Genomic DNA, 23841 nt, shown 5'->3' on the forward strand with positions numbered 1-23841 from the left:
CATTTTTTGGTTCTAGACTCTAAAGTTAGGGTGGATAATATAGAGAGAGAAGGACAAAGAGAGGCGAAAGCTTGCACGAACGAGTAAACGTAGAAGTGAGAGGAATGGAAAAGAGGCCCAGAAGCGGTGGGGGACTGAAAGACTGAGAAGGAGGGGTAAGAGGGTGTATAAAAGACAGTTGATGTTCTTGTGTGTATGGAGGGAAAAAGTGCTGGCTGCCTTCATGGTGACATAATGTGATTATGGTATTATCAGTAATCTTGTGATGATCTTGTGGAATTTTAAATGGTATGACATCTGAGTCAAGCATTTTAAGTCCAAAATTAACTTTTTGCCACACCTGCTAAAGGTGAAAAATTTGCAGCCAAATCATCAGCCAACATTTTTTTTGCATTCATTTATTATTAAAAAATATGTAGCCTATTTGTACCTATGACCAATGTAATTATTGTTTTTATATATTTGTGACTCAAATTCTGGAGGGGGAAAAACCTTTAGGCGTCCTAGATAAACTTCAGATTTTCTAATAATATTTTCAGATCTATTAAATGAATCAGTTGATCCAAAAATGCAATGGTGACTGGACATCAACGCTATGGAATTCATATTCCAAAACAGTGCTCAATTTTTTTTGCTGAAGCACGTGCTTTACTTTTAGCTTTGGAGCATATTGAAAATACACAACAAAAAAATTCTATAATTTTTACAGACTTGAAATCTTGCCTTCAAGCATTGGACACTTTAAAAATTGATCCTTTAGTGGACTGCATCTTAACGAAAGTGGATTATCTACTAAATCAGTTCTTCTGTATTTTCTTTTGCTGGGTTCCAGGACATGTTGGACTTTCAGGAAATGAACGAGCTGATGCAGCTGCTAAGGACGCTCTTAGGCCACATTTACACATAGCCGGGTATTTAGAGAAACGAATATTTCTCCCCCTCCGTTTTCAATAATAACATCGTGCACACAACCCGCATAAATACGCCGTCGAGCGCCTTTATAACTATGCTAAACCTATGGGCGGCAGTGTAGGGTGAAGGATAAAGTCATGCAAGCCAATCAGAATCGACAAGAGAGAACCTAAAACCCCGTTTCTCCCAGTTGACACGACAAATATAACCGGCGTTTTCAGAAATCTCCACTTTGGCCGGAGTTTTTAGAAATAATCGTTTTCTGGGATAAAAACGGCGTTTTCGTGTAAATGACAGGCCAAAACGCAGAGAAATATCTGCGTTTTCCCATCGTGTAAACGGGGCCTTAATCAGGAAGTTATTGAATGTCAAATTCCTCCCTCAGATATCAGACCGATTATTAATCAATATATTTTAAATAGGTGGCAAGAAGAGTGGAATATGTGCAAGAATAATAAGTTGTATGAAACTCATCAGGAAATTACAAACAGACTTTTTATCAATTTTAAAAAATTTAAAACTAGACTTGATCAAGTGGTCTACACCAGATGTCGTATGGGGCACACAAGTTTGACCCATGCTTTTTTGCTTAAAGGTGAAGACCCAACTTTATGCATGTTTTGTAAAATTCCCTTATCTGTCAAACATATTTTATTGGATTGTCCTGGACTTTATACAAGCAGAAGGCTTTTTTATGAAGTTACTTCACTTAAAGGAGAACTCTGGTCAATTTTAACTGGGTGCAAATTTTAAAAAGAGGATAACACGGTGTAGGCAACACCGATTTTTGTCGTTGTTCTCTGTATTGACAGCACTCAAAATTTACAAAAAATTGAGCTCAATGTTAAAATTGACCGGAGTTCTCCTTTAAGGACATATTTAATGAGATTATGCCTGAAAAGGTTTTGGATTTTTTTTCAAATGTTAATTTAAAAAAATCTTGTATAATGACTTGTTGTTTGTTCTGTTTTTATTATATTTATATGATATTTGTATTTTTGTAATTGAATTTTTGCCATGAAAATAGCTTTGAATGCTGCCATGGCATTAAATAAAATAATCGAATCTTAATCTGATCCAAAAATGAACGATTCATTTATGAATCAAATTGGTTTGGTTTTTGAGTTGAATTCATTTGCCAAATGGAGAAGATTTACAGTGATCTTTCTATATGATTGCTACATATGTTACATGTTAATTTATTATTAAAGGGGTGGTAAAATGACCCAGAGTGTGTGTGTGTAAAGTTTTAGCACAAAATACCCCACCGATATTTTTATATAGCATTAAGTTTTCACTTTTTGAGGGTTTGCAAAAACGCACCGTTTTGTGCCTGGCCCTTTAAATGCAAATGAGCTGCAGCAGAGGGCGGGGTTGCAGGAGCTTGTGTGTTAGCAGCTGCGATTACCTCACACACACACACTAAAATGACAGAAACTCAGACAAAGATGGAGAGACTCAAGAAGAAGTGACAACATGTAGAATGCAACAGGACGTCTCTGAATGGTTAGTTGATGAATGTATGTTGCTGATGTGGAGTTAACTATCTTCAATTAGGATATTCTGTTATGGTAATCTATAAATCGCTCGTATATGAACTGTTGTGAGATGCACACAGAGTGACTTTCTATTGCATGTGAAAAGATGGATGCTAAAGTTTGAGCTGACTCACAAATGTACTCTTATACAACAACTTTTCCTCTTCTCAACATGGACTGCGTGTTCCCAGGGGCGGGGCTTATGTACATTTTAGGCTTGCTGATGTCACTAAGCCGGGAGGAATGTCGTGTAGTCCCTACCAGCCGTTTGTTGTAGTCCTTTTCTTTAAAAGCAAATATCTTCCTTTGCTTTGAACTTTGAGCATTGTAACTTTGCAGGTGTTGTTTATTCTCAAACAGCAACATTACACACTAACTAAAGTTAGAAAAGTGAAATCATACTTTACAACAGTATGGATAATTACATGCAACTAACCCTAAACAAAATCAGCACTCCACCTGTATAGATGTGCTACGGGGTTATTTCATGTATGCTGTGCAGCAGCAGGATGTCTACTGTGAATGTATTGGCAGAAGTAAGTCTCTGTACTTGCTCTGCAGCAGCAGCAGCAACAGCGTAGCAGATCTATTCCGCCAAGACCAAATACATTAACATTGCCATATCCATTATACCAGCCAATCTCCCTGTGAGTTGTCAAGGCAGAACTTTAATTCAGCGTATTCCTCACGTAAATACTTTAGAATGCTATGGACCACTTTTAAGAGGCTTTTATGGTGCTTTTGTTTTCTTTTTAAAGTTTGACCGCTCTAGTCCTCATTCATTGTAACTGCATAGGGGGGAAAGTATGTTCTTTAAACAATTTATTTAGTTTTCCACGGTTTAAATAAATACTGTGAGTAATTAACATGATTTTAATATTTGGGTGAACTATGACTTTTTCCCCCTTTTTTTTAAATTGTGATAGTAGAAATGTACTGTGTTTAAGAACACCGATGCACGTTTGATATGCTTTACACACAGTGCCATAACAGTTTTGTTGCTAGGAAACAAAATCATGAACTGCGATTGCAACAATCTCGACCTCTACATTCTCTTTCTACTGTCAACTTACTTTCTCTCATTGTGCTTGCTTGCATACACAAAGGTGTGGAACAGAGGTAATCACAACCTTATCTCGGCCTGTTGGCAGACCGTGATCTTTGTGTCGTGTACAAATTATTTGCAGAACATTACTCACTTTTAATGTGTGTTGCAAACTGAAACACTAAAATGACAGAAGCCATTATACTAGAGGAAATGGTTTTATAGGCATGTGTGCTTCACAATGCATTTCTAATAGAATGGCAACAAAGAAAAGGATGGAAGAACCACTCCAGACTATTTCAAAACGGTGTTATGCGATAACCATAGAGACCGAGCTAGGGGAAGCAAGGAAGAGTGAGGTAAAAAGATAGATAAACAGGCTCTTGGAGTGAAAACATGAACCAAAGCTGTTCCCGCCCCATCACTCGCTTTCCAACTCGCTGTGAGGTTACGACACAGTTCTACTGAATGTGCAATGACCTGGGAAGCTTTTATGACTGGATGAATTCTCTCATGTGCTGGACTTTAATTGTAGCTGTAAACGGAACTGTGATATGATATCAGATCCTAGAAATACTAGTAACATTAACTGGTTGTATAGAAGTCAAAAATATTTTATATGACTGAAAGGAGCTACCTTGCAACAACCAACCAGCACACCTTAGCAACCAGATAAAAATGTGGTAAAAACCGATCAGCACACCTTAGTAACCAGATAATTCCCTTTCGACCATTCATTGCACAAAAATTTTCTTCAATGCAACAATATTGTTATTATTATTTCTATAATTTATTGTTCATGTACATCACAGTGTTGGGGAAGCTATATTTGAAACCGTAGCATGCCATTCCTTGTCAAACTCCAAAGACTTAAACATATCTTACCAGACTGCACTGTTTTTAATGTAAATATACAATGTTTTTATCAAGGGGTATGTTTAAATGGTTTCAAAAAGCGTTTTAATATTAGTATTATTTTAATTTTAAGTGCCTAATAGTTTCATTAATTGAATGACTTGTTATTCACTTTATTCTCACCTTGAAGATAGTCTTGCTGGTGACAGCATTAAAAAATGATTAATAATTTGACTTGACTTGATGGATTAATGGTGGTTTGGATCTGTAGCAGGTATATTGAAAACGAGATGATGCATCTCAAGGGGTTTATCCTAAAGAATAAAATGTGTTAAATATTGGAGTATTAAAGGGATAGTTCACTTTAAAATTAAAATTCTGTCATCATTTACTCACCCTCAAGTTGTTTCAAACCTGTATTAATTTATTTCTTCTGCTGAACACAAAGAAAGATATTTTGAAGAATGTCAGTAACCAAACAGTAGTCTGTACCCATTGACTTCCATAGTTTTTTTTTTTTCCTACTATGGAAGTCAATGGGTACAGACTACTGTTTGGTTACTGACATTCTTCAAAATATCTTTCTTTGTGTTCAGCAGAAGAAATAAATTAATACAGGTTTGAAACAACTTGAGGGTGAGTAAATGATGACAGAATTTTAATTTTAAAGTGAACTATCCCTTTAATCATTTGTCTTGACTTGATATATTATTGGTGGTCTGGATCTGTAGCAGGAATATTGGATATGACTTTTTGTGTTATGTTTTGTTTGTTGTTTTTTGAAGTATTATACCAGAAGCACATTCGTAATGTCATATTTTGATCTGTAGGGGGAGCAGTCAAGCTATAATCTGAGTATGGGCCCTGAGGAGTTGCCTGACCTTATGGACACGGTATGACATTGTGAATATGTGTTTTTGTCTAAGGAAATAACTGTATGTTTACATGCCAGCAATTCTGCATGAATTGTTCTCATGCACACTGACAACACAAACTCATATTTTCGTTCCCTTACTCATTACACCTAGATGTCGAGCACTCCTCCTCCCTCTCCCCGTCCTTCATGTTCCTCATTCTCTCCACCGATCTCCCCCGGCCCCCCGGTCGTGACCTTACGCTCCCCTGCCACTCGTCACCTGCTTCAGATCGACCCCTGGAGGAGACACAGCTGGGAACCTGGAGCAGTGGCGCAGGGATATCCACCCAATGACTCACGCAGGTGAATACTACACATTTACATCTGTGGCACTTCAGTACTTCAGAATGATACAAGTGAGCTCTGCCTGAATTAATACAAATAATAAAAAAAGGAAATTGTGACTAATTTCCAGCTTTATCTGTACTGACATATAATAAAATGCTATTATGATGGCTAAACATCATAATATATATATAATATAAAATTTATTGTTTTTGACAGGAGACACTTATATTCACCAATGCTGCATTTACTTTATCGAGAATACAGTAATATTGTGAGCTGCATTTTTTTTATATTGCAAAGCTGGCACTTTTAGCAGCCATTACTCCAGTCTTCAGTGTCACATGATCTTTCAGAAATCATTCTAATATGATGATTTGCTGCTCAAGAAACATTTCTTGTTTTCAATTTTGAAAATCATTGTGCTGCTTAATATTTCTTTACAATTCTTTGATGAATTGAAAGTTCAAATGAACAGTATTTCTTGGAAATGTTAACTTTTTGTTACATACAACCTAAATTATTTACTTTAAGTGTTTACTGAAATGAATGGTTAACCCTACAGAATATGGATATATATCTAATTTTATTACCGGTATATTCTTACCCTTATTATATTTAACATAACATTTTTACTTTTTTTAAAGAATTTACAATACTTTGTACTGATTTAGGCTATTACAATAGCCTATATAATATTGGACATACCATGCCCAAATGATTGGTTTCCATGTTTTATGGGGACTATTAGACTATTATGGGGATAATGATTTGTATACTGTACAAACTGTATTTATTAATCCGCCAACCCTACCCTTAAACCGACCCATCACAGAAAACTGCATTTTTACATAAAAAAAAAAACATCACTTAGTATGATTTATAAGCTGTTTTCCTCATGGGGACCAAAAATGTCCCACAATGACAAGGATTTCAGATATTGCCAATTTTTACACACACACACACACACACACACACTCACACACACACACAAACACACACACACACACACACACACACACACACACACACACACACACACACAAACACACACACACACACACACACACACACACACACACACACACACACACACACACTCACTCACTCACTCACTCGTCCACAACTGCTGATATAGGGCCTCTACTGTGTCACTCTGTGGACTATTATTGTGAGATCACTACCAGCCAGTGCCAATGTACTCAGTGAGGAGACAGACACTCACACACACATACACACACACACAGACATGCATAGGTCTCTCCAGTAGGAATCTAACATTACACTGCAGTTTGGGTCGCTCTCTGGTTAATGTTACTGACTTAAAATCAACTAAAGGAAGCAAAAAAAGAGTGAGATTGAAGTTTTTTTTTATAAATCTTTAATGTCTATGTGTGTGTGTGTGTGTGTGTGTGTGTGTGTGTGTGTGTTTACATATGTGTAGGTTTGTTTATGTTATTGCAGATGTACTGTGGAACTTATAATTTGAGGTACTCTGTAATAATACTCATCAGACGACAGGACAAAAAAACAAGTCTGACCTACAATTACTTGCCAAGAGTTATTGTTTCATGTCATGCAATAACAATGTATGTGAAATTAGTGCTGATTCTGTCTCTTTTTCAGTGTGAGCCTGGAAGATCTGGACCCGGATGAGATGTCCTTAGTGCTGAACGGTGCACTGAGGTCAAAGAGAGCTCGTGAACCCCGCCGCAGGTCTGTCACTCAAGCCTCCCTGACGTCACTTACAGAGGAGGAAGTTGGTGCAGAGCATCAGGAACATCATCGATCAGTGCTAGAGGTTAGAACATGCATACAGCTAATGAGCTGCATTGCTGTGTACTGTGTACATGTGACCTTCTAAGGCAGCATCCTCGCTGAAAAAAAATGCAAACCCCATAGACAATATAAATATAAAATAAAACAGCTCATCTGTTTTATCTGTTCAAGGAAAAACGTTTTGACCTCCTGAGATCAAGGTTCAGCACCTTATTTAATTTATCATTTGTTGAAAAGAGAGTTTTTAGACTGTATTTTTGCGTTATTTAAGGAATGTGTCAAATTTGTTCAGCGAAATAAAATAAAGCTACTGACGTGAACCGCTCAATATTGATCCTGCATTTAATCAATATTGATCCTGAATGCTATAAATTCTATTTTAAGTGGAGGACTTGAGAAAAAAATTACTTTTGTTTAACAAGGATGCATTAAATTCTGAGAAAAGTAAAGTACATACTTTTACAATGCTACACAAATTGTTAAATAAATGCTGTTCTTTTGACATTTCTGTTCAAAGATTCCTGATTTTTTTTTTTTATCAATGTTCCACATTGATGTGCTGCAATATTAAGCAGGACAGCTGTTTTCAGGGTTTTTTTTTATTTACCATGAACTAGTCTCTTTTGAACTTCACTAAACGAATGTGCGTGTCCCACTCAAACCAGTAACAGATAAAGGAGCAAGCCATATTTACAGTATCAAACCGATGTGTCAGAGGTGGATATATGCAGGTTATAAAGCGTTTTAGGTTCTTCTCATCATGTAAGCGCATGTTATCACTTCAAGAAAACCAATGGAAAAAAAGAGAAAATTTTAAATATTTACAGGTGACTGTACTTTATACCAATTATAATGCTGAAAACAATGCTGTATGAATCATTTAAGTTCAATATGGTCTGATAAGATAAGTTTGGACATTTGAGTCTGGAAAAGTATGGAATTTTAAAATCAAAATGACTGTTGAAAATTCAACTTTTCTATTTTAATATATTTGACATGTACTGTGATAGCAAACTTATTAGAATTTTTATAATATTATGAATATATATAAATGTATATATATACATTTAATTCATGTTTTTACTTTATTTTGATCAAATAAATGCAACCGTAGAGCAGCATTGGAGAACATTATAAAAACTTCTTTTTTTTTTATAACCGACCACAAAGTTTTGAACATTTGAACAAAATAATTTCGTTTTATGTGAAAAAAAAAAAAAAAATTATCAGTATGTTTCATTTTTGTGTTTTTTTTTTTCTTCTTCATTCTTTCTACATTTCTGTCTCAGGAGCAGTCCAATCAGATGCATGGCTGCAGTGTCTCCGCCCCCACCCTGTGTATGATGCAACAGATGCCTAAGAGCTCCGCCCCTCGTCCGCGCTCCTATTGCCATGGTCAGTGTGGGATTTCCAGTTCATTCATACGAATTCAATTTTAAATGAAATTATGAATTCCTTTTGCTATGTGGTTTTTTTTCTGACATTTTTGTTTCTATCTTTTATAAAGTTTTATTACTACAAAAGTTCAAAAGTCAGAAAATGGAAAATGTTTTTTTAAAAGAAATTAAAACTTACTGGTTTACCTTATTTTTTATCAAATAAATGCAACCTTGGTTGAGCATAAAAGACTTCTTTCAAAAACATTAAAATTCTTACCAACTCCAAACGTTTGAGTGGTAGTGTAGGTTTCCCTGTTTAATAATAAAAAAAAAGTGTTCAAATATTTTTGTTATATTTACTGCTTTGGCTCTTTATTTGTGACATTTCTGCTTTGCTCTGAATCGGAAACTAACATTAAGATGTCATATGATCGTTTGAATTCAAGTTTCATTTCAATGAGAAACATTTTTCTTATCTTGTTCGGCAATCTAGAGAGTGTGTCGTACCACCAGATTGGAGATTCATCTTACAGGTGTGTGTTTTAATCAGGCGTGGCCTTACATACTTATTGTAAATATCCATACTTTTAATGCAACCTTTTCATTTTTTTTTTCTGGTACAGTATAGATAGTGCTGCTCTAGGCTGGGATATAGGACAAATAAAGGCTGAGGGGGACGAAAACAAAGAGCATCACGTATCAGGAAATCGGCTGGAACGAACGCTGAGCTTCTTGCGCAAGATGACCGCTACCCACAAGGTAGGAGCCCAGCTTTCTTTCCCAGTGTGTTAGAAGGCAAAACAATGTTGATGATGATTATTATCAGTCACATGCAGCATCTGCCTCCTTCTTCACTAAAACTAGCGATTTCAGTGGAACCGGATGATATATTCTTTCAGTCCAACAGAGGGCAGAGTGAGACAGTCCTGCTTGACAGAGAGCTTGATAATTGACATCAAACCCTCTGTGCCCCTCCTCCACTTGTTGTCTCTAAAATGTCAGTTTCTGCCTTTATTATTAGTTCTTGATCTGATTATATACGGTTCAAACTTTTATTAAGCTCCCAGCTCAAATTCCACAGCTAGGTTTATACTCCAGCTTGCCATGAATCATAAGAACCTGGCAAATGCTGACTCACTGTTGCTAACTTAGCAGTCAGCCCCAAAATTCATCAGAAACCGCCACAGATTTTGCAGGTTGTCTTATCGAAGCCATAAGAATTTCGGGAACACTTTAGTTAAGGGTCCAATTCTCTCTATTAACTTATTAGCATGCATATTACTAGGATATTGGCTGTTTATTAGTACTTATAAAGCACATTTAATGCTTTATTCTGCATGACCATATTCTACATCCCTTAATCCTACCCAATACCTAAACTTAACAACTACCTTACTATTAATAAGCAGTTATTAGAAGTTTATTGAGGTAAACGTCAAAGATAATAGTTAGTTAATAGTGAGAATTGGACCCTAAACTAAACTGTGACCATAATTTATGTACAAATTTTAAATTTTCTTTCTTTTTTTTGTGTTTGAGAGACCGCCTTTCTTCCGTGGAACACAAAAGATATTTTGAAGAATTTTGGTGTTTTGGTTACCATTGACTTTCATTGTATGGACAAAAGCACAGACGTTACTCAAAATATCTTCTTTTATGTTCTACAGAAGAAAGAACGTCAGGTTTTGAATGACATGAGGGTGAGTAAATTATTACTTTTTTTTCATTTTGGATGAATTATCCTTTTAAGTTTCAGTTAATTTAAGCTATCTGGTTTAGGAAACATTGGGAAACCCATATGACTGTATGAAAAGGCAGCTTTTGTAGTTTTAAGAATGGACAGCAGTCAAAATATTATCTTTGACCCAATTTGCTACTATGACACATGATAAAGCAGGATTTTATGGTCGGATGATGACAGGTCTGAAGATGACATTGTTTTGAGTTTGCTTGTGAAACCTAGTCCTCGTTTGCTCACATTAGTGTTAGTCATGTTCTTGGACTGTCAAATATATATAGAATTCTGTTTCAGAGTAAAAAATAAAGGTAATTAGGAGAATGTCTACAGTAAGACAAAGTTTACAATGAGATATGATTTTTTAAAACTACATTAGCATTCAAAAGCAAGCATGAGAGACTTCTTTCAAAAACATTAAGTTCGCATTTATTTGATCAAAAATACTGTAAAAACTAATATTGTGAAATGTTATTGGAATTTATAACAGATATATGTTACTTGAGCACCAAATCAGCATATTGGAATATATATATATATTTCTGATTCAACAGAAAAGTGTTCCATCCGTATTCCATCCGGTCTCAAAATTGTTACATTCTTTCTGTTCCATTTGTCAGAACTGAACTGGGAAAAAGGGCTTTTATATATGCAGCTCCGTTTGAATGGAATCTACTCCAAATGAAATTGAAATGACAAACTCTGGTGTCTATGGAACATTTTAAATCTATTATTCGGTCACTTGAAGAAGACTCAATGATGTGCAATTGTTTATACGTGTTTTAAATTTGTTATTTTGATCTGTAAGTTTTTGATTGTAACTGCTGCCCATTCTTGGCCAGGACACTCCTGTGAAAGAGATTTTTAATCTCAGACAGATTATACAGGTTAAATAAAGGTAAAAAATAATAATAATAGTAATTCTGAAGGATCTTGTGACACTGAAGACTGAAGAAATATGCTGATTTGGTGCTTAAGTAACTTTAAATTCATTTATTATTATCTTAATTGAGAACCATTGTGCTTAATAATTTTTTGTGCAAACTGTGATTCTTTGAAATGAAGTTCATAAGAAGTGTAAACGTCTTCACTGTCACTTTTAATCATTTAATGTGTTCTTGCTGAAAAAGCTTTAATTTCTTTAAAACAAAAAAAAACATCTTGAATGGTTGTGTATATATAAATGAATGAATTAATATAAAGATTTTTTTATTACATTTTAAACTATATCCCATTGTAAACATAAATTATTATTATTATCGGTAATTACAAGAAGTAAAGTCACAGTTGGGGAAGAGGATCGCAGTTCCGTTTTTATTTATTTATTTTGACTCTGAAGCAGAAACCGGCTTTAATAAGTCTTCCCGTACTCTAAACACACACTCTTATCATTACATATAAAGGTCTGTTTGATTTGCAGGTCTTTCCATGACATCATGCCACTAAAAATCACACACACGCTTTCTGTGTAGATCTTGAGGGAGCGTCGGCAGAGAATTGGCACTCGTGATTACTCGTCTACTTTAGGGAATATGATTTTCGTGCCAGGCCCACGGGCTCCAACACAAACACTCCCGCAAAAGAAGGGAGGAGTTTTATGAGGCAGGCACTTTCTTTATTTGCAAGCTAGACTCTTAACTTTGATAGTCTCGTCTTATTAGTTTTCTTCGACTTTTTAAACCATATTGCCAGATTTATAGTTCTGTACAGTTCTCTGTAAATGGGTTTTATTAGAGCGTTAGTGAACATATTTCTGAGGATTTGTTAAATGTTCTTCTGCATTATGGTTATGCATTTTTTCACCATTTGATTATAACACAACCATATGATCAGCCGGGAAGCACAGACTGATGTTCATGTGACTAAACTTCCTTGAAAGCGCTTTCTGCTTCTCTCTGTAAGTTCCAGACGCTTACATACTCTTACTCACACACAAACAATTACACACGGGTCCAGTCAGCTGTTTGGAGCCTGACCTGACCCCATACACACACAAGGAAGAAGCTTGTGAGAGGACAGACCACAGGCACAATCTTAAAGCAGCATGACTGTTTGTTTTTTAACTCTGTCTGCCTTTGGGAATTAATTCTTTACCAATGAGTGGGAACAATTTAGACATAGGCTTCTAAGACCATTTTATTACATCAAGTGGATTGCGTGGGAAGAAAAAGTAAGATTTACAAAAAGTACCATGGTGTTACTACGGTTTTGTGAGCGTAGTCTTACATGTTAAAAATTTGTCAAGCCAAAATCAACATCCTTGAAAGTTATGTCTATCAAGTTATGATTTGTAGTGAAACCTATGCAGCAATTATAAATGGCGTAATCATACAACACCATGGTATATAGTAAAGTTTAGTGGTACCATTAGATATACCACCACTGTACAGGGGTTTGTGTGTGTGCATGTGCACGGCGTGTGTGTACAATGATTATTAGCTGCAAAGTAAACAGTCTGGCAGAGTCATCTCATGGTCTGGCCAGTTTCCTCCTGCCATTATCTTTAACTCTCAGACGTCCCCTCTGTTATATCTTTTAGTTGCTCTTTCTTTCCCACCACCCGGTTTATAAGCTAGGACGCTTTCTCTTTTCTACGCTACTTTACATTTAAGTCTTAGAAGATAAACATAGAAAATTATACATTACATAGTTCCTTCCTTACCAAAGTGACATAAAATATGTCTCATCAAGTGGGAAATACTCAGAGAGTGCAGACGGACACGTGTGCCTGGAGGATTACTGTCAGGATTTTTTACTGGCAGTCATTTTTCAGCGACTGTGTCTCCACTCACTATCTACATTTGCTGCGCGGTTTACTCCTAGTTTTTGGGAGGCTCGTGAAGTCATGGAGGGGCCCGCAGGGTGGAGTACAGGGCCTTTTTTTAAAAAGCCTTTGCACTGATTTGGCAATCCCACCACAAGAGAAAAAACATCTGTGAAACATGTGTCAGCAAGAGCTCCTCCCACACCTCCACTGACAGACTGGGATCTGGGTTCTTTTGAAATGGAAAAATAATGAGATGGTAAAATAAGGGAGTGCAATATTTGATAAAGTTACCATTAATTAATATATATATTATATATATATATATATATATATATATATATATATATATATATATATATATATATATATATATATATATATATTAATATTTATATGTACTGTAAATATACAGTAGTCAACATTTGAAGTAGATTAAAAAGTTCATCAAAGTTGGGTAGACAAGAGCGGGTATTGTTAAAAATGTATAAAGGTTTTGATCCACTTCAAATGTTGATATACATACATACATATACATACACTAACATTCAGAAGTTTGGGCTTTGGGGTCAGTGTTTTTTTTTTCTTGTTTTTTTATTTATTTTTATTAATACTTTAATTCAGCAAGGAATTATTAAATTGATCATCAAAAAAAGTGACAGTAGACATTTATAATGCATGAAATAGATAATATTTACACAATTATTAGTGAAATACAAGATTTGTACTTCAAATTAATGTTTTTTAAACCTTTTATCAGCAAAGAATATTGAAAATGACCAGTTTCCTGCAAAAAAAATGAATTTTTGACATAACTAGAAATGTTTCTTGAGCAGTAAAACACATTTTAGAGTGATTTCTGAAGGATCTGGTGAAACTTAAGACTGAAGCAATGACTGCTGAAAATGTCCTTTTTACCATCACAGGGATAAATTACATTTCAAAATATATTAAAGTATAAAGCAGTTATTTTAAATTGTAGTAATTTTTATAACTGTAACAATATTGCTGTTTTTACAGTATTTTTGATCAAATAACTTCTAACCTCTATGATTGCTACATCTCACTTAGCCAAAATTAGAAATAGACTCATGAATACAAATGTGCACACACACATTCACCTTAAGGCATCACGTTGTGTTGTGTGACACAGTCTGTGCTGAATGACAGGCCTCGTGGGCTTCAGCCTCCAGAACCTGGTCATTATCTCTGCAGAAACACACACACACACACACACACACACACACACACTGTCCTCACCAGAACTCCTACTGTCAAATACACACTCACACAAAAAACACATTTTCTCATCTGCCGCAGAAAGCAGCTCTGAAGAGTGCCTCCTCTATAGAGTGGTAACCCACAGCAACGCTCCCTCTCTCTGTCTTTCATTCTCTCTCTTTCTATCCATCTATTTCAGTGTAGAGTCAGGGCCACAGCTAACACCCACATTGTAAGTACTAGCTTCAGTGTAATGCAAATTGTTATACAAAATGCACATAACTTAATGAGCTATATTTCTTAGGCGCCATAAAAGGTTATACCAATCTATAAAATGACAAAGGAACTTTTTTGCTCTTAGATCAGGAAACTTATCATCTTTGTCTTGGATGTTTCTCCCAAAGTAGTGTCAAATGAATTATTGATTTATATACACTATAAAAAGAATGTCTATTACATAGCTGACATAATTTGGCTTTGGAAAATATTTGTTCATATTGAAATTTCTGACTTTTCAAAAATATCTATGCAGTGTGTACGGAAACGAACTGGTGGTTTAGTTCAAATTGCAGAACAAATCTTTGGTCTCTGTAATATTATTTGGGTCAAAAACAGCAGATACCAAACATTCAAGATTCCAGAACACTGATATGGTTACCATGATGTCAATTGTTGGAATGATTCATGTCCCGTACACATATGGAACGGTAATTTAGGGGATTCACTCTTGTATTTAAATTCGGTTTTGATTTCTGAAACTTTAGAGTGTGTACGTGGCCTTCTAGGGCTCTGAAGAAAACGAATGACCTTTTACTCAGGTCTTAATTTGTTCTTCATTTAAAGCTAATTACGGAAACACTGTTTTTTTTTATTAAAAGATAATCCCTTTTTCTTTTCTGGATAAATAGTTTAACCCTTATGTTTGTTTTAGGTTTAATGTTTTTGAGATTTTATTTATTTATTTATTTTTTCAAATACATTTTAAAAGTCATTTTAATCTAAAAAAAAGTGAAAAAGCAAAAAAGGCTAGATATTTATATAATAATAAGTATTATTATGTTGTTCTTATATTTATTTTTAAGTCTGAGAATGAATAACAAGATCAGCCTGTATTAGATTTGCAGTCAGTGTACTTGTTGAACTGGCACTGATTATGAAGTGGCATCTCGCTTAGTAGCATTTGTTAGCATAGCTTGCAGCAGATCGCTCCAGAAACACAGCAGTATCCAAGTACAGAAGCAGCCCTCTAATACTCCGTGAAGTCAGAGTATTCATCATTATTGATTCGGTCAGGAGTGCTGCAGGGGCTGAAATCTGACTGCTAATAAACAATGTAGCTGGTCCCATGCCACCGATTTGTTATTACCAACACAAGGAAGAAAGATAGGGTGCATAAAATTCAAGATACCATGAGTAAGAGGGAGAACAAGTGTTGAAACACTTGTGTGGAAGTCCGCCCACAGTGCAATCTGTCCTTCCTTGGAGACAGTGAACCAGAGAGAGAGAAAGAGAGAGAGAGAGAGAGAGAGAGAGAGAGAGAGAGAGAGAGAGAGAGAGAGAAAATTGTGCTTCACTATTTAAAGTTGAAGAGCTTGCAGATTTCACAGAAAAAGCCACCATATACTAATTTTCTACTGAAATCCCAATCTCTGTTCCACAGCCAGATTATGTAGACTATTATGTAAGTCTGAGTCCCAGTCAGTATTGTTTGGCGAATCCAAAATTGTCTAGATGGGACGGTACATCTGTTGAAAGATTTGACCTGCTTTAATCTTGCTTTAATCTGCTGAGAGATTTGACTAGCTTTGAACCATGCAGCATATTTAAAAAAGAAAACACCAGAGCAACCAGTATTTCGCACGCTTGTATGAATGTGTCCATATAAACCAAAACCTTGCCGCCCACTGTAAACTTTCCAGGCTCCCCTCATAACCCAGCCAAAGTACACTGTTGGCATGGCGACAGATGTGGCCAAGGCGGGAAAAGAATCTCCCCTCCTCTCCCCTCGGCTCTCTTCTCAAAAGAAAATGCCAACCATTTACCTTCTTTCCCGGTACACCGAGGTGCATGCAGAGCCAGTAAAATCCTGCAGCATTTAGAAATGGATACATGGTTTCCAATCTAAGATGAAGTTATAGGTTGAACTAAATGTCTTCTTTATTAAATACCAATTTGCATAATAAATTAACTCTGACTATATCGTTTCATTTTCATTTGAAATATAACAGGTCTGATTTTACTCATGGGTGCTTTTTGCCTGTAGTAAGAGACCACAAGCTTTCCGAGCATTAGTAGTTCCTTCTAGATCTCTGAGAAATGCTGAATAGGTGTTGGTGTTAAAGTTGACGTCATTGTTTGAGAGTTCAGCCACAGAGACTTCATTGCTGTTGTTTCACTAGTGACATCATGACAGATGGCGGCATCTATTGTATTTAAACGACAATAGTCAATCGTTTGTTTATTATAATTATTATTTTATATGGTATCAGATAAATGTTTAAGCATTAATAAAGTTTATGCTCAAGCTAAATTAATACATTTAGTGATATGGCTTCATTATGCCTTCAGAAAGGTAAGTTAGCCGTTTAATTTGACTTTACAGGACTTGTGCTCAAGAGGGTTGACCTTAATGTCTTTTTCTTGATGAATGGAACAAAACAGATTTAAGGAGAGAGAGATTTAGACGTTCACTTCTTGGATAAAATAAAAGGGAATCTTTTTTCCTTGATTAGTAGACATTTTAAATATGGCATAATTTGTCTTTTTTTTTTTTTTTACTGATACATGAGAGACTTAAATACCACCAGTTTATTAACCATGTTATGTTCATCTATGCTGTCTAGAATTACAGTGAGTGTTTAAATAAGAATAGAGGGGGTCATATATTTCGCTTCCTGAACGAGGCAACATCGTTTCACTGAAGGGGAGGGGAGGAGAGAAAGAGAGAGAGGAAAAGCGTATTTCTCTCAAAGTTATAGCACTGCGCTTCTCTGTGAATATCTCATGCCTGTTAAAACGCTGCTATTACACGTACTCGGGACCAAAAGGAACTTTTATCTTAATTAATGGGATATACATGTGATATCGCCGTACGAGGATTCGGTTTTCGTTGTACTAAAGACGTTTAAAACATCGCAATGTCTCGAGTAGCGGATCTGTCGAAACTTCGCCAGGAAAGGATGAGAGAGATCAGTCAGCGGGTAAGTGCTGCGACGCGTGTTTTAACCAGCTTATCGCAAGAGTTAAAAGACGTTTGAATTGTCCACTTTAATATTTTTTCGTCATCATGGTTTATAAGGGATTTTAGCGGGTACATGGACTGTCTATAACATTGACTAAAAACAGGCTAATCGGTTTTGAAAAGTATGCTGTAAGTCTTTTCAGTTCGTTCAATCCAAATTTATTAGTATTTTCATAATACACTGTGTTCCAAAGCAAAGAAACACTACTTCAGAAAAGCTCTTAGTGTGTTTTGGGATAATACAAATACATTAGCTATTAACCTAGAGGTTGTGTATAAACGTGGGCAGGGAAAACAGTAATTTACACTTAAATTGCTTCTATCTTCTTCCTCATCATTATAGAATGAGGGTTAAAGGGCCAGACAGACTACAATGTTAACGTTGCTGTTGTTTGACAATGAATAATGTTTTCCAGGACTGTAAGTTTTATGGCTTTTAGTCAGTGTGATGTCATTGGTATGATGCAAAGGCAGCACAAGCTATCTGAAGGAACATTTACACAGGAATTACAGGTGTTGAAATCAATGACCTTCATTATGAGATTATGGATATAGAAACATGTATATGAATTATAAACTTTAAGGCTGTTCTGATGCTGAATTTCATTTACACTGGAGCAAAGCAGTGTCACATTTGATACTATAGGTTAAGGTGGATACTTTACTAGGTTTAATGTGGAATTTCATACACAGCAACACAGAGCCTGCTGAGAGCAGTTTTGACTGACGTGTAGAGACATCTCGAGTAAAAGGTTGTATGTTGGTTTTTGGCATTGGATATGCACCTTTTTGTTCAGTTATTAGCTTCAGCATGAGTTTGAGTTGTGTAGGTGTAACTGAGTGGGAATGTTGAACAACAGACTGTGTGTGTGCGCGCACAGAGAAACATTCAAGAGAAAGAGAGCCAAAAGAGAGGTTGCCATAGAAATAGCACTCAGTTAAAGCATCAATTCCAGGTTCAGGTCCAAAGGCAAGATTTTTTTAAATAGTGAGATGTGTTTTTGCTCACACATAAGCACGCAACCTCTCACCACCTCTTCTTCTAAGGTCATAGGTTAAACTTCAGTTTGAGAAATTTTAATGTAACCGAGAGCAGCTTCCAAGTCAAGGTCTAGTTTGATTGGCTTGTTCTGCAGAGATATTGTTATAATTGTCCGATCTCGGTCAGTTTTTAGCCATTAAAGGCACACTATGTAAGATTTTTGGCTCAAAATATATTTGTTGATTTGTGTACTTGCATTATCCCAAATGTTTCTAAGAATCCAGAGAAATAAGCAGTTTTAACCAGGACGACCGTGTCCGATCGTTGCCTATCAATGACATCATATGACATTACACTCGATTTCCGGTTTTATTTTGTAGAAACCCTGGAAACACCAAAGACGTTTTAATATATTACTGTATGTTTTATTAGACAGGTGAGCAACTGTTTGGAAACATTCATCGACAGACAACTAATCATTGTTATAAAGCTCAACACAGTTTGTCTTTTTGTTTAAATCTTGTTTTCTTGATTTACCGCAAGTACCATATTTACCATGCCTAATCAATCTAGCGCACTGCAGTGTGCAACAAATGTCTCATATAGTAGCCACCGAGCGAACGTTAGAGTAGCATTATAACAACTTTCATCACACTCAAATGTATCTAATATGATAAAACAGCGCTGCGTTACCCCACATATGCATTGACCGGAAGAAACGGAAGCGTTCTGCGGCATAATAAAAGCTCCACTGCTCTCGAGCCATGTGTCGTGCTTCTCCCTCATTAACAATCGCTCCAGCGGCTAGAGATACTAGTATCGGAAATGCCGCCGATACCAATAAAAATTCTGGCATCGGTATCGGCGAGTACTTGTACCCATGTACCGATCCGATACCATTTTCATAAACAATACCTATTATTGCACGCTAGCTTTGCCTAACGCCGCAAATCGGAGATCAAGTCTTCTTCGCTGCTCTAAACAGTGGTTGCCCGCGGCAACACAGGAAGTTGTGCTGTGTCGCCACAAGCAACCACCGTTTAGAGCAGTGAAGAAGAAATTAAAATGCACGCGCTAGCAGTATGTCCGCTGTTTGGCAATATAACCCGACAAAATTATCGAGTTTATTGTTCTGGATGACCAGCCACTGTCAGTCGTCAAAAATGTTGGATTTTGCCACTTAATTGAACATTTGGAGCTCCGGTACAGTTTGCCTGGTCGCAAATACATCTCTGAAACAGCGCTCCCTAAGCTATTCGAGACAGTGCGTGAACACATTTCATGTAAACTAAAAGATGTGCAAACATTCAGCTTTACTATCGACATCTGGAGCTGCGACGCGACCGCACTGTCTTTACTGAGTTTGACAAGCACACTGGGTGGGCACAGTGACACCGTCATCTTTACATTTTTAAGAGATTATTTTCCTAAATTATTCATATCATTTTTTTGATTCCTAGATTTATTTGTTGTACTGTTTTTTATACAGTTAAGTTATATTATAAAACTAAAATACCTTTTTCAGTTTACAGTATTAGATTTGTGGCTGCATTTGAAGTTATTTTTCACTTAAAAATTAATAATATACTACTGTGAAATGTATGTCAGATAATAAAAAATATTCTAGTTCACTGTGTGTATTTGTTCATGTTTTATTAAGGGATAAGTCTGAAGCACACCATAAAATAATTCTATAAATTTATACAGGGCTAGTATGAATTGCAGCTGTATAGATACACACCCAGGTATCGGATCACTAATCGGAATCGGTATCGGGAAGGGAAAAAGGGTATCGGAACATCTCTACCAGTGGCTTCGTTTCGCTCCACCGGCTTTCGTTACGTTTATAAATCTTTAATACATTACCGGTCATCCATGAATATGATTTCTGCCCGAGTCCTGTAGTATTCTCCACCGGCTGTAGAGGTGAAGACAACAACTCCGCGAAATCAAGGCGTAATCAAGCTATGCCTTTTTTTTTTATAAACGACCTCTAGTGGCGAAAAATTACATAGTGTCCCTTTAACAACTACTTTGTTAATAAAGTAGCCCATTTATTTGGCCCATAAACAGGAGTTATATCAACATTGGATATTGAAAGAATCCATATTCGTTGACTGCTACTTTCCTGTGCACTGTAGTGGAAATTGCTTTCTTATGAAAATGTTTGCAAAGAATGTCAATGTCAACTAATCAGTCATGGTTCCCCATAGGCCAGCTATATCCAGGCCATCAGGCCACAGCAGACTGAACTAAATCTGGAGCTGGGACTATTAGAACTGGAGCACCAACATTAAGTACTGTCAATCTCAGCCCATTTCCTTGATAGGAGATGACTCCAAACTTTAGACAAGCTCCCTGAACCTAGAGAACAATGTGCTTGGGGCACATACCGCTCATGTTTTTATACAGAAAGCTTGATTCAATGTCAACTTTCAATTGAACTATATAACCACAGAGGTTGTTTTCATTTTGCAGGCACAGTTACATTTCATTAGCCTGACATTATTTTTATAAACACAGACTTGGAAATGCTGGCTGCTCCTAATGTGTGCCTCTGTATTTTTCTTAAATATAGAGTCATACTTAAGTTTATTTAAAAAAGTGTCACTTTATCTTCACAAACCCCACCCTGGCTACATGCTTTGTTCTCTGAACATGAACTATTGCAACTTCCCAAATCTGCAGAGATGATCGCACATACACGTAACAAACAATGCAAAAGCATCCTGGAAATTCTGGTTATGGACAAACTAGGTCAATTTAGATTTACTCATTTTATTGCAACGTCCTGCAGGCTGGACTGCTACACACTAACACACTAAGCATTTTTTATAATACATTTTCTGTTGCTTACTTCCAACACATGTCCGTGTTCCTATGGCAACCTTAACTCATGCCTCCTGCTGATTAGAAAGAGGAAGTGCTCTCTCATTATTTCCTGCTTTGCATGTCAACAGAGAGGCCGATTTTTAGAATAAGCAATCCCAAAACAGGACCTTAGCGTCTCTATTTTCAGAGGTGAAAAAATATGAGACATCTTTTTATAAAATTATAAAACATACAAATATTTTACCAAGGAATACATACCTTCTAGACATCCAATATGGCAATTTTTCGGCTTATGTTTATTACAAAATATCTTAAGAATTATGTTAGATTCTGATATAGAAATGTTAGAATTATTTTTAGAATTGTTTGTCTGGACATTTTTCTATCTTTTCTTAATTTTCCAATTAACTCATCATAAAATATGTGTAAAAGAGGAAGATGATCAGCCAGGGCCAAGTAGAGCTTCAAATAAAATGCTGACAAAGCATATGAAACAACACCAGCTGCTGGTCAAAGCTTTTATAATCAAGAACAATGACTCTAGAAGCACACAGATCAAACGTTTTTTTTGTTTGGTAAAACTGAGTTTGCACTGTTAATTGTGCAAAATGGATGCCTGGACTTATTCAATTTACCTAATTTAAAGCTGCAGTGTGGTTTTTTTTAGCTGTAAATGCCATATAATTACTCTGGAGCCCATGGAAAATGATTTCATGGCAATGCTGATTGGCAAGAACAAACACAGTCCTAAACTCTAGCAAATATCCTGCCAGCGAACGAGCTGTGACGTCAAAGGCAGCAGACAGGAACATATGATTCGTAAATAGTTCATTATATTATGGAGGATGTTTTGCTAGTGACTGCTCAACGTTTATAATGACTCTGCTGGTTTGCTGTTCAGTCAGCAGACTGAGGAAAAAAATGGCAGCTTGCAGGTTGTATAGCTTTCTCCAGGTATTATATAGCTTCTTGGTTCGTGCTCGTCATATTGTTACTGTTAACTAAAACTGAAACTTAAATAAGTATTTGTGTACTTGAAACAAATCTGAAATAAAATATAAATATTAGAACTTGAAATTAAAAATCTTAAATAAAAATGTAAAGGTTGCATTGGCAGCTAACGGAGTGCCATAAATATAAAGTGAAAAAGTACTAAGGTTACGAAAACTGAAATAAAAATAAATGAAAGACTATGTGGCAAGCAGGGCGGGCAGAGAGCCGTGGGAACGGAGTGAGGCGTGATTCCTGGACTTTACGTTGTGTTTTGTTTATGTTTGTGCGGCAGTCGTCTGTGAGGGGCTGCCGCTTTACTTACGTTTTGTTATTTGTGTTTATTTTTGGATTAAAGTAACATTGAAGAATGTTCGCCAGTTCCCTCCTCCTTTTTCCCTGAGCCAAATGCCAAACTATAGACAAATGAAAAATATATTTAAAAAATCAACAACTAATAAACACATGACAAAAGCACTTCATAAAATTACTCTTAATTTAAATGAAAACGAAAAATAAATGCTAACATAAATAAATACTATAATAGTATATAAATATACTCAAATAACAAATAACTCAAATTTGACTAAATCATTTTTGAAACCTTTTGTATTGTGTACGGTGCCATATAAATTACATTGCCATATAGATTGGTCTGGACAAACACAAATAGAACCCCTTTTCCTCTCCCTTTCTTTTATTATTTTAAAATAATCAACCTCTCAACAGTCGCAGTCGTTCCTTCATTTTATCTCTTTGTTTGTTTATTACTCAACCTAGTCTCACTCAAACTCTCCTTCTTCGCTTTCCAGTAAAAACGGCAAAACTGAGGGGACGTTTACACAACAATGTACTAAAAATGGAAAAGTTTTTTTTATGTACAGATGATAGTATTGTCAAAACGATCACCATTCACACTAATATGTAGCCTAGGAAAACCCTGACGAACTTCCAAATTTGAGATTTGCTCTGCAAATCCGTCTGGCCAAGAGCCCATTCAAGCCCATTTTCAATTATTCCAAATCGAGGCACCAATTACAAACGTTGAGACGGTCTTTACACGATGATGATAGCGCTGATTGGTTTTAGGTCTATTCAATTGCGCCCAGAGACATTTGAGCGACGTCCGTTGGTGACGCCCCTTTGGAAATGGGCTGTGAATGAACTTTCCCCAGACCCACTCTCAGTTACAACTGAGAAGGGTCTGATGTCAACCAGGCTAACGAATCTGTGAAAATGATTAAAAACACTGCATTATTCATGCCAGGCCGGTAGTTGGCAATGTCACTCTGTAAAAAAACATACAAGCCTATAGACTGCACGCGGAATTCACATGCGCATGATGTCACGGTTTTCACAAATGCACG

The 23841-nt window shown here is 36.1% G+C and overlaps 1 protein-coding gene across 7 annotated transcripts in view; it reads left to right on the forward strand.

The window, feature by feature from the left end:
* The window catches only part of arhgef2a (Rho guanine nucleotide exchange factor (GEF) 2a), a 56890-nt gene that overhangs the window by 6341 nt on the left and 26708 nt on the right, over window positions 1-23841 (forward strand). The window contains exons 1-8 of one of the 7 annotated variants that reach the window (XM_079590062.1): window positions 141-155; window positions 5181-5243; window positions 5379-5569; window positions 7178-7352; window positions 8620-8725; window positions 9203-9242; window positions 9333-9468; window positions 10377-10409. In XM_079590062.1, coding sequence (XP_079446188.1) covers window positions 5208-5243; window positions 5379-5569; window positions 7178-7352; window positions 8620-8725; window positions 9203-9242; window positions 9333-9468; window positions 10377-10409 — 717 coding nt within the window. In that variant the 5' untranslated portion in view covers window positions 141-155; window positions 5181-5207. Of the gene's footprint in view, window positions 1-140; window positions 156-2362; window positions 2419-5180; window positions 5244-5378; window positions 5570-7177; window positions 7353-8619; window positions 8726-9202; window positions 9243-9332; window positions 9469-10376; window positions 10410-17351; window positions 17630-23841 lie in introns of those variants that run through there. The other 6 variants (XM_079590060.1, XM_079590061.1, XM_079590064.1 and 3 more) reach the window with 6 other exon arrangements.

This window comes from Phoxinus phoxinus, assembly GCF_949152265.1.
Source record: "Phoxinus phoxinus genome assembly, chromosome: 19".
Taxonomy (NCBI): Eukaryota; Metazoa; Chordata; class Actinopteri; order Cypriniformes; family Leuciscidae; genus Phoxinus; species Phoxinus phoxinus.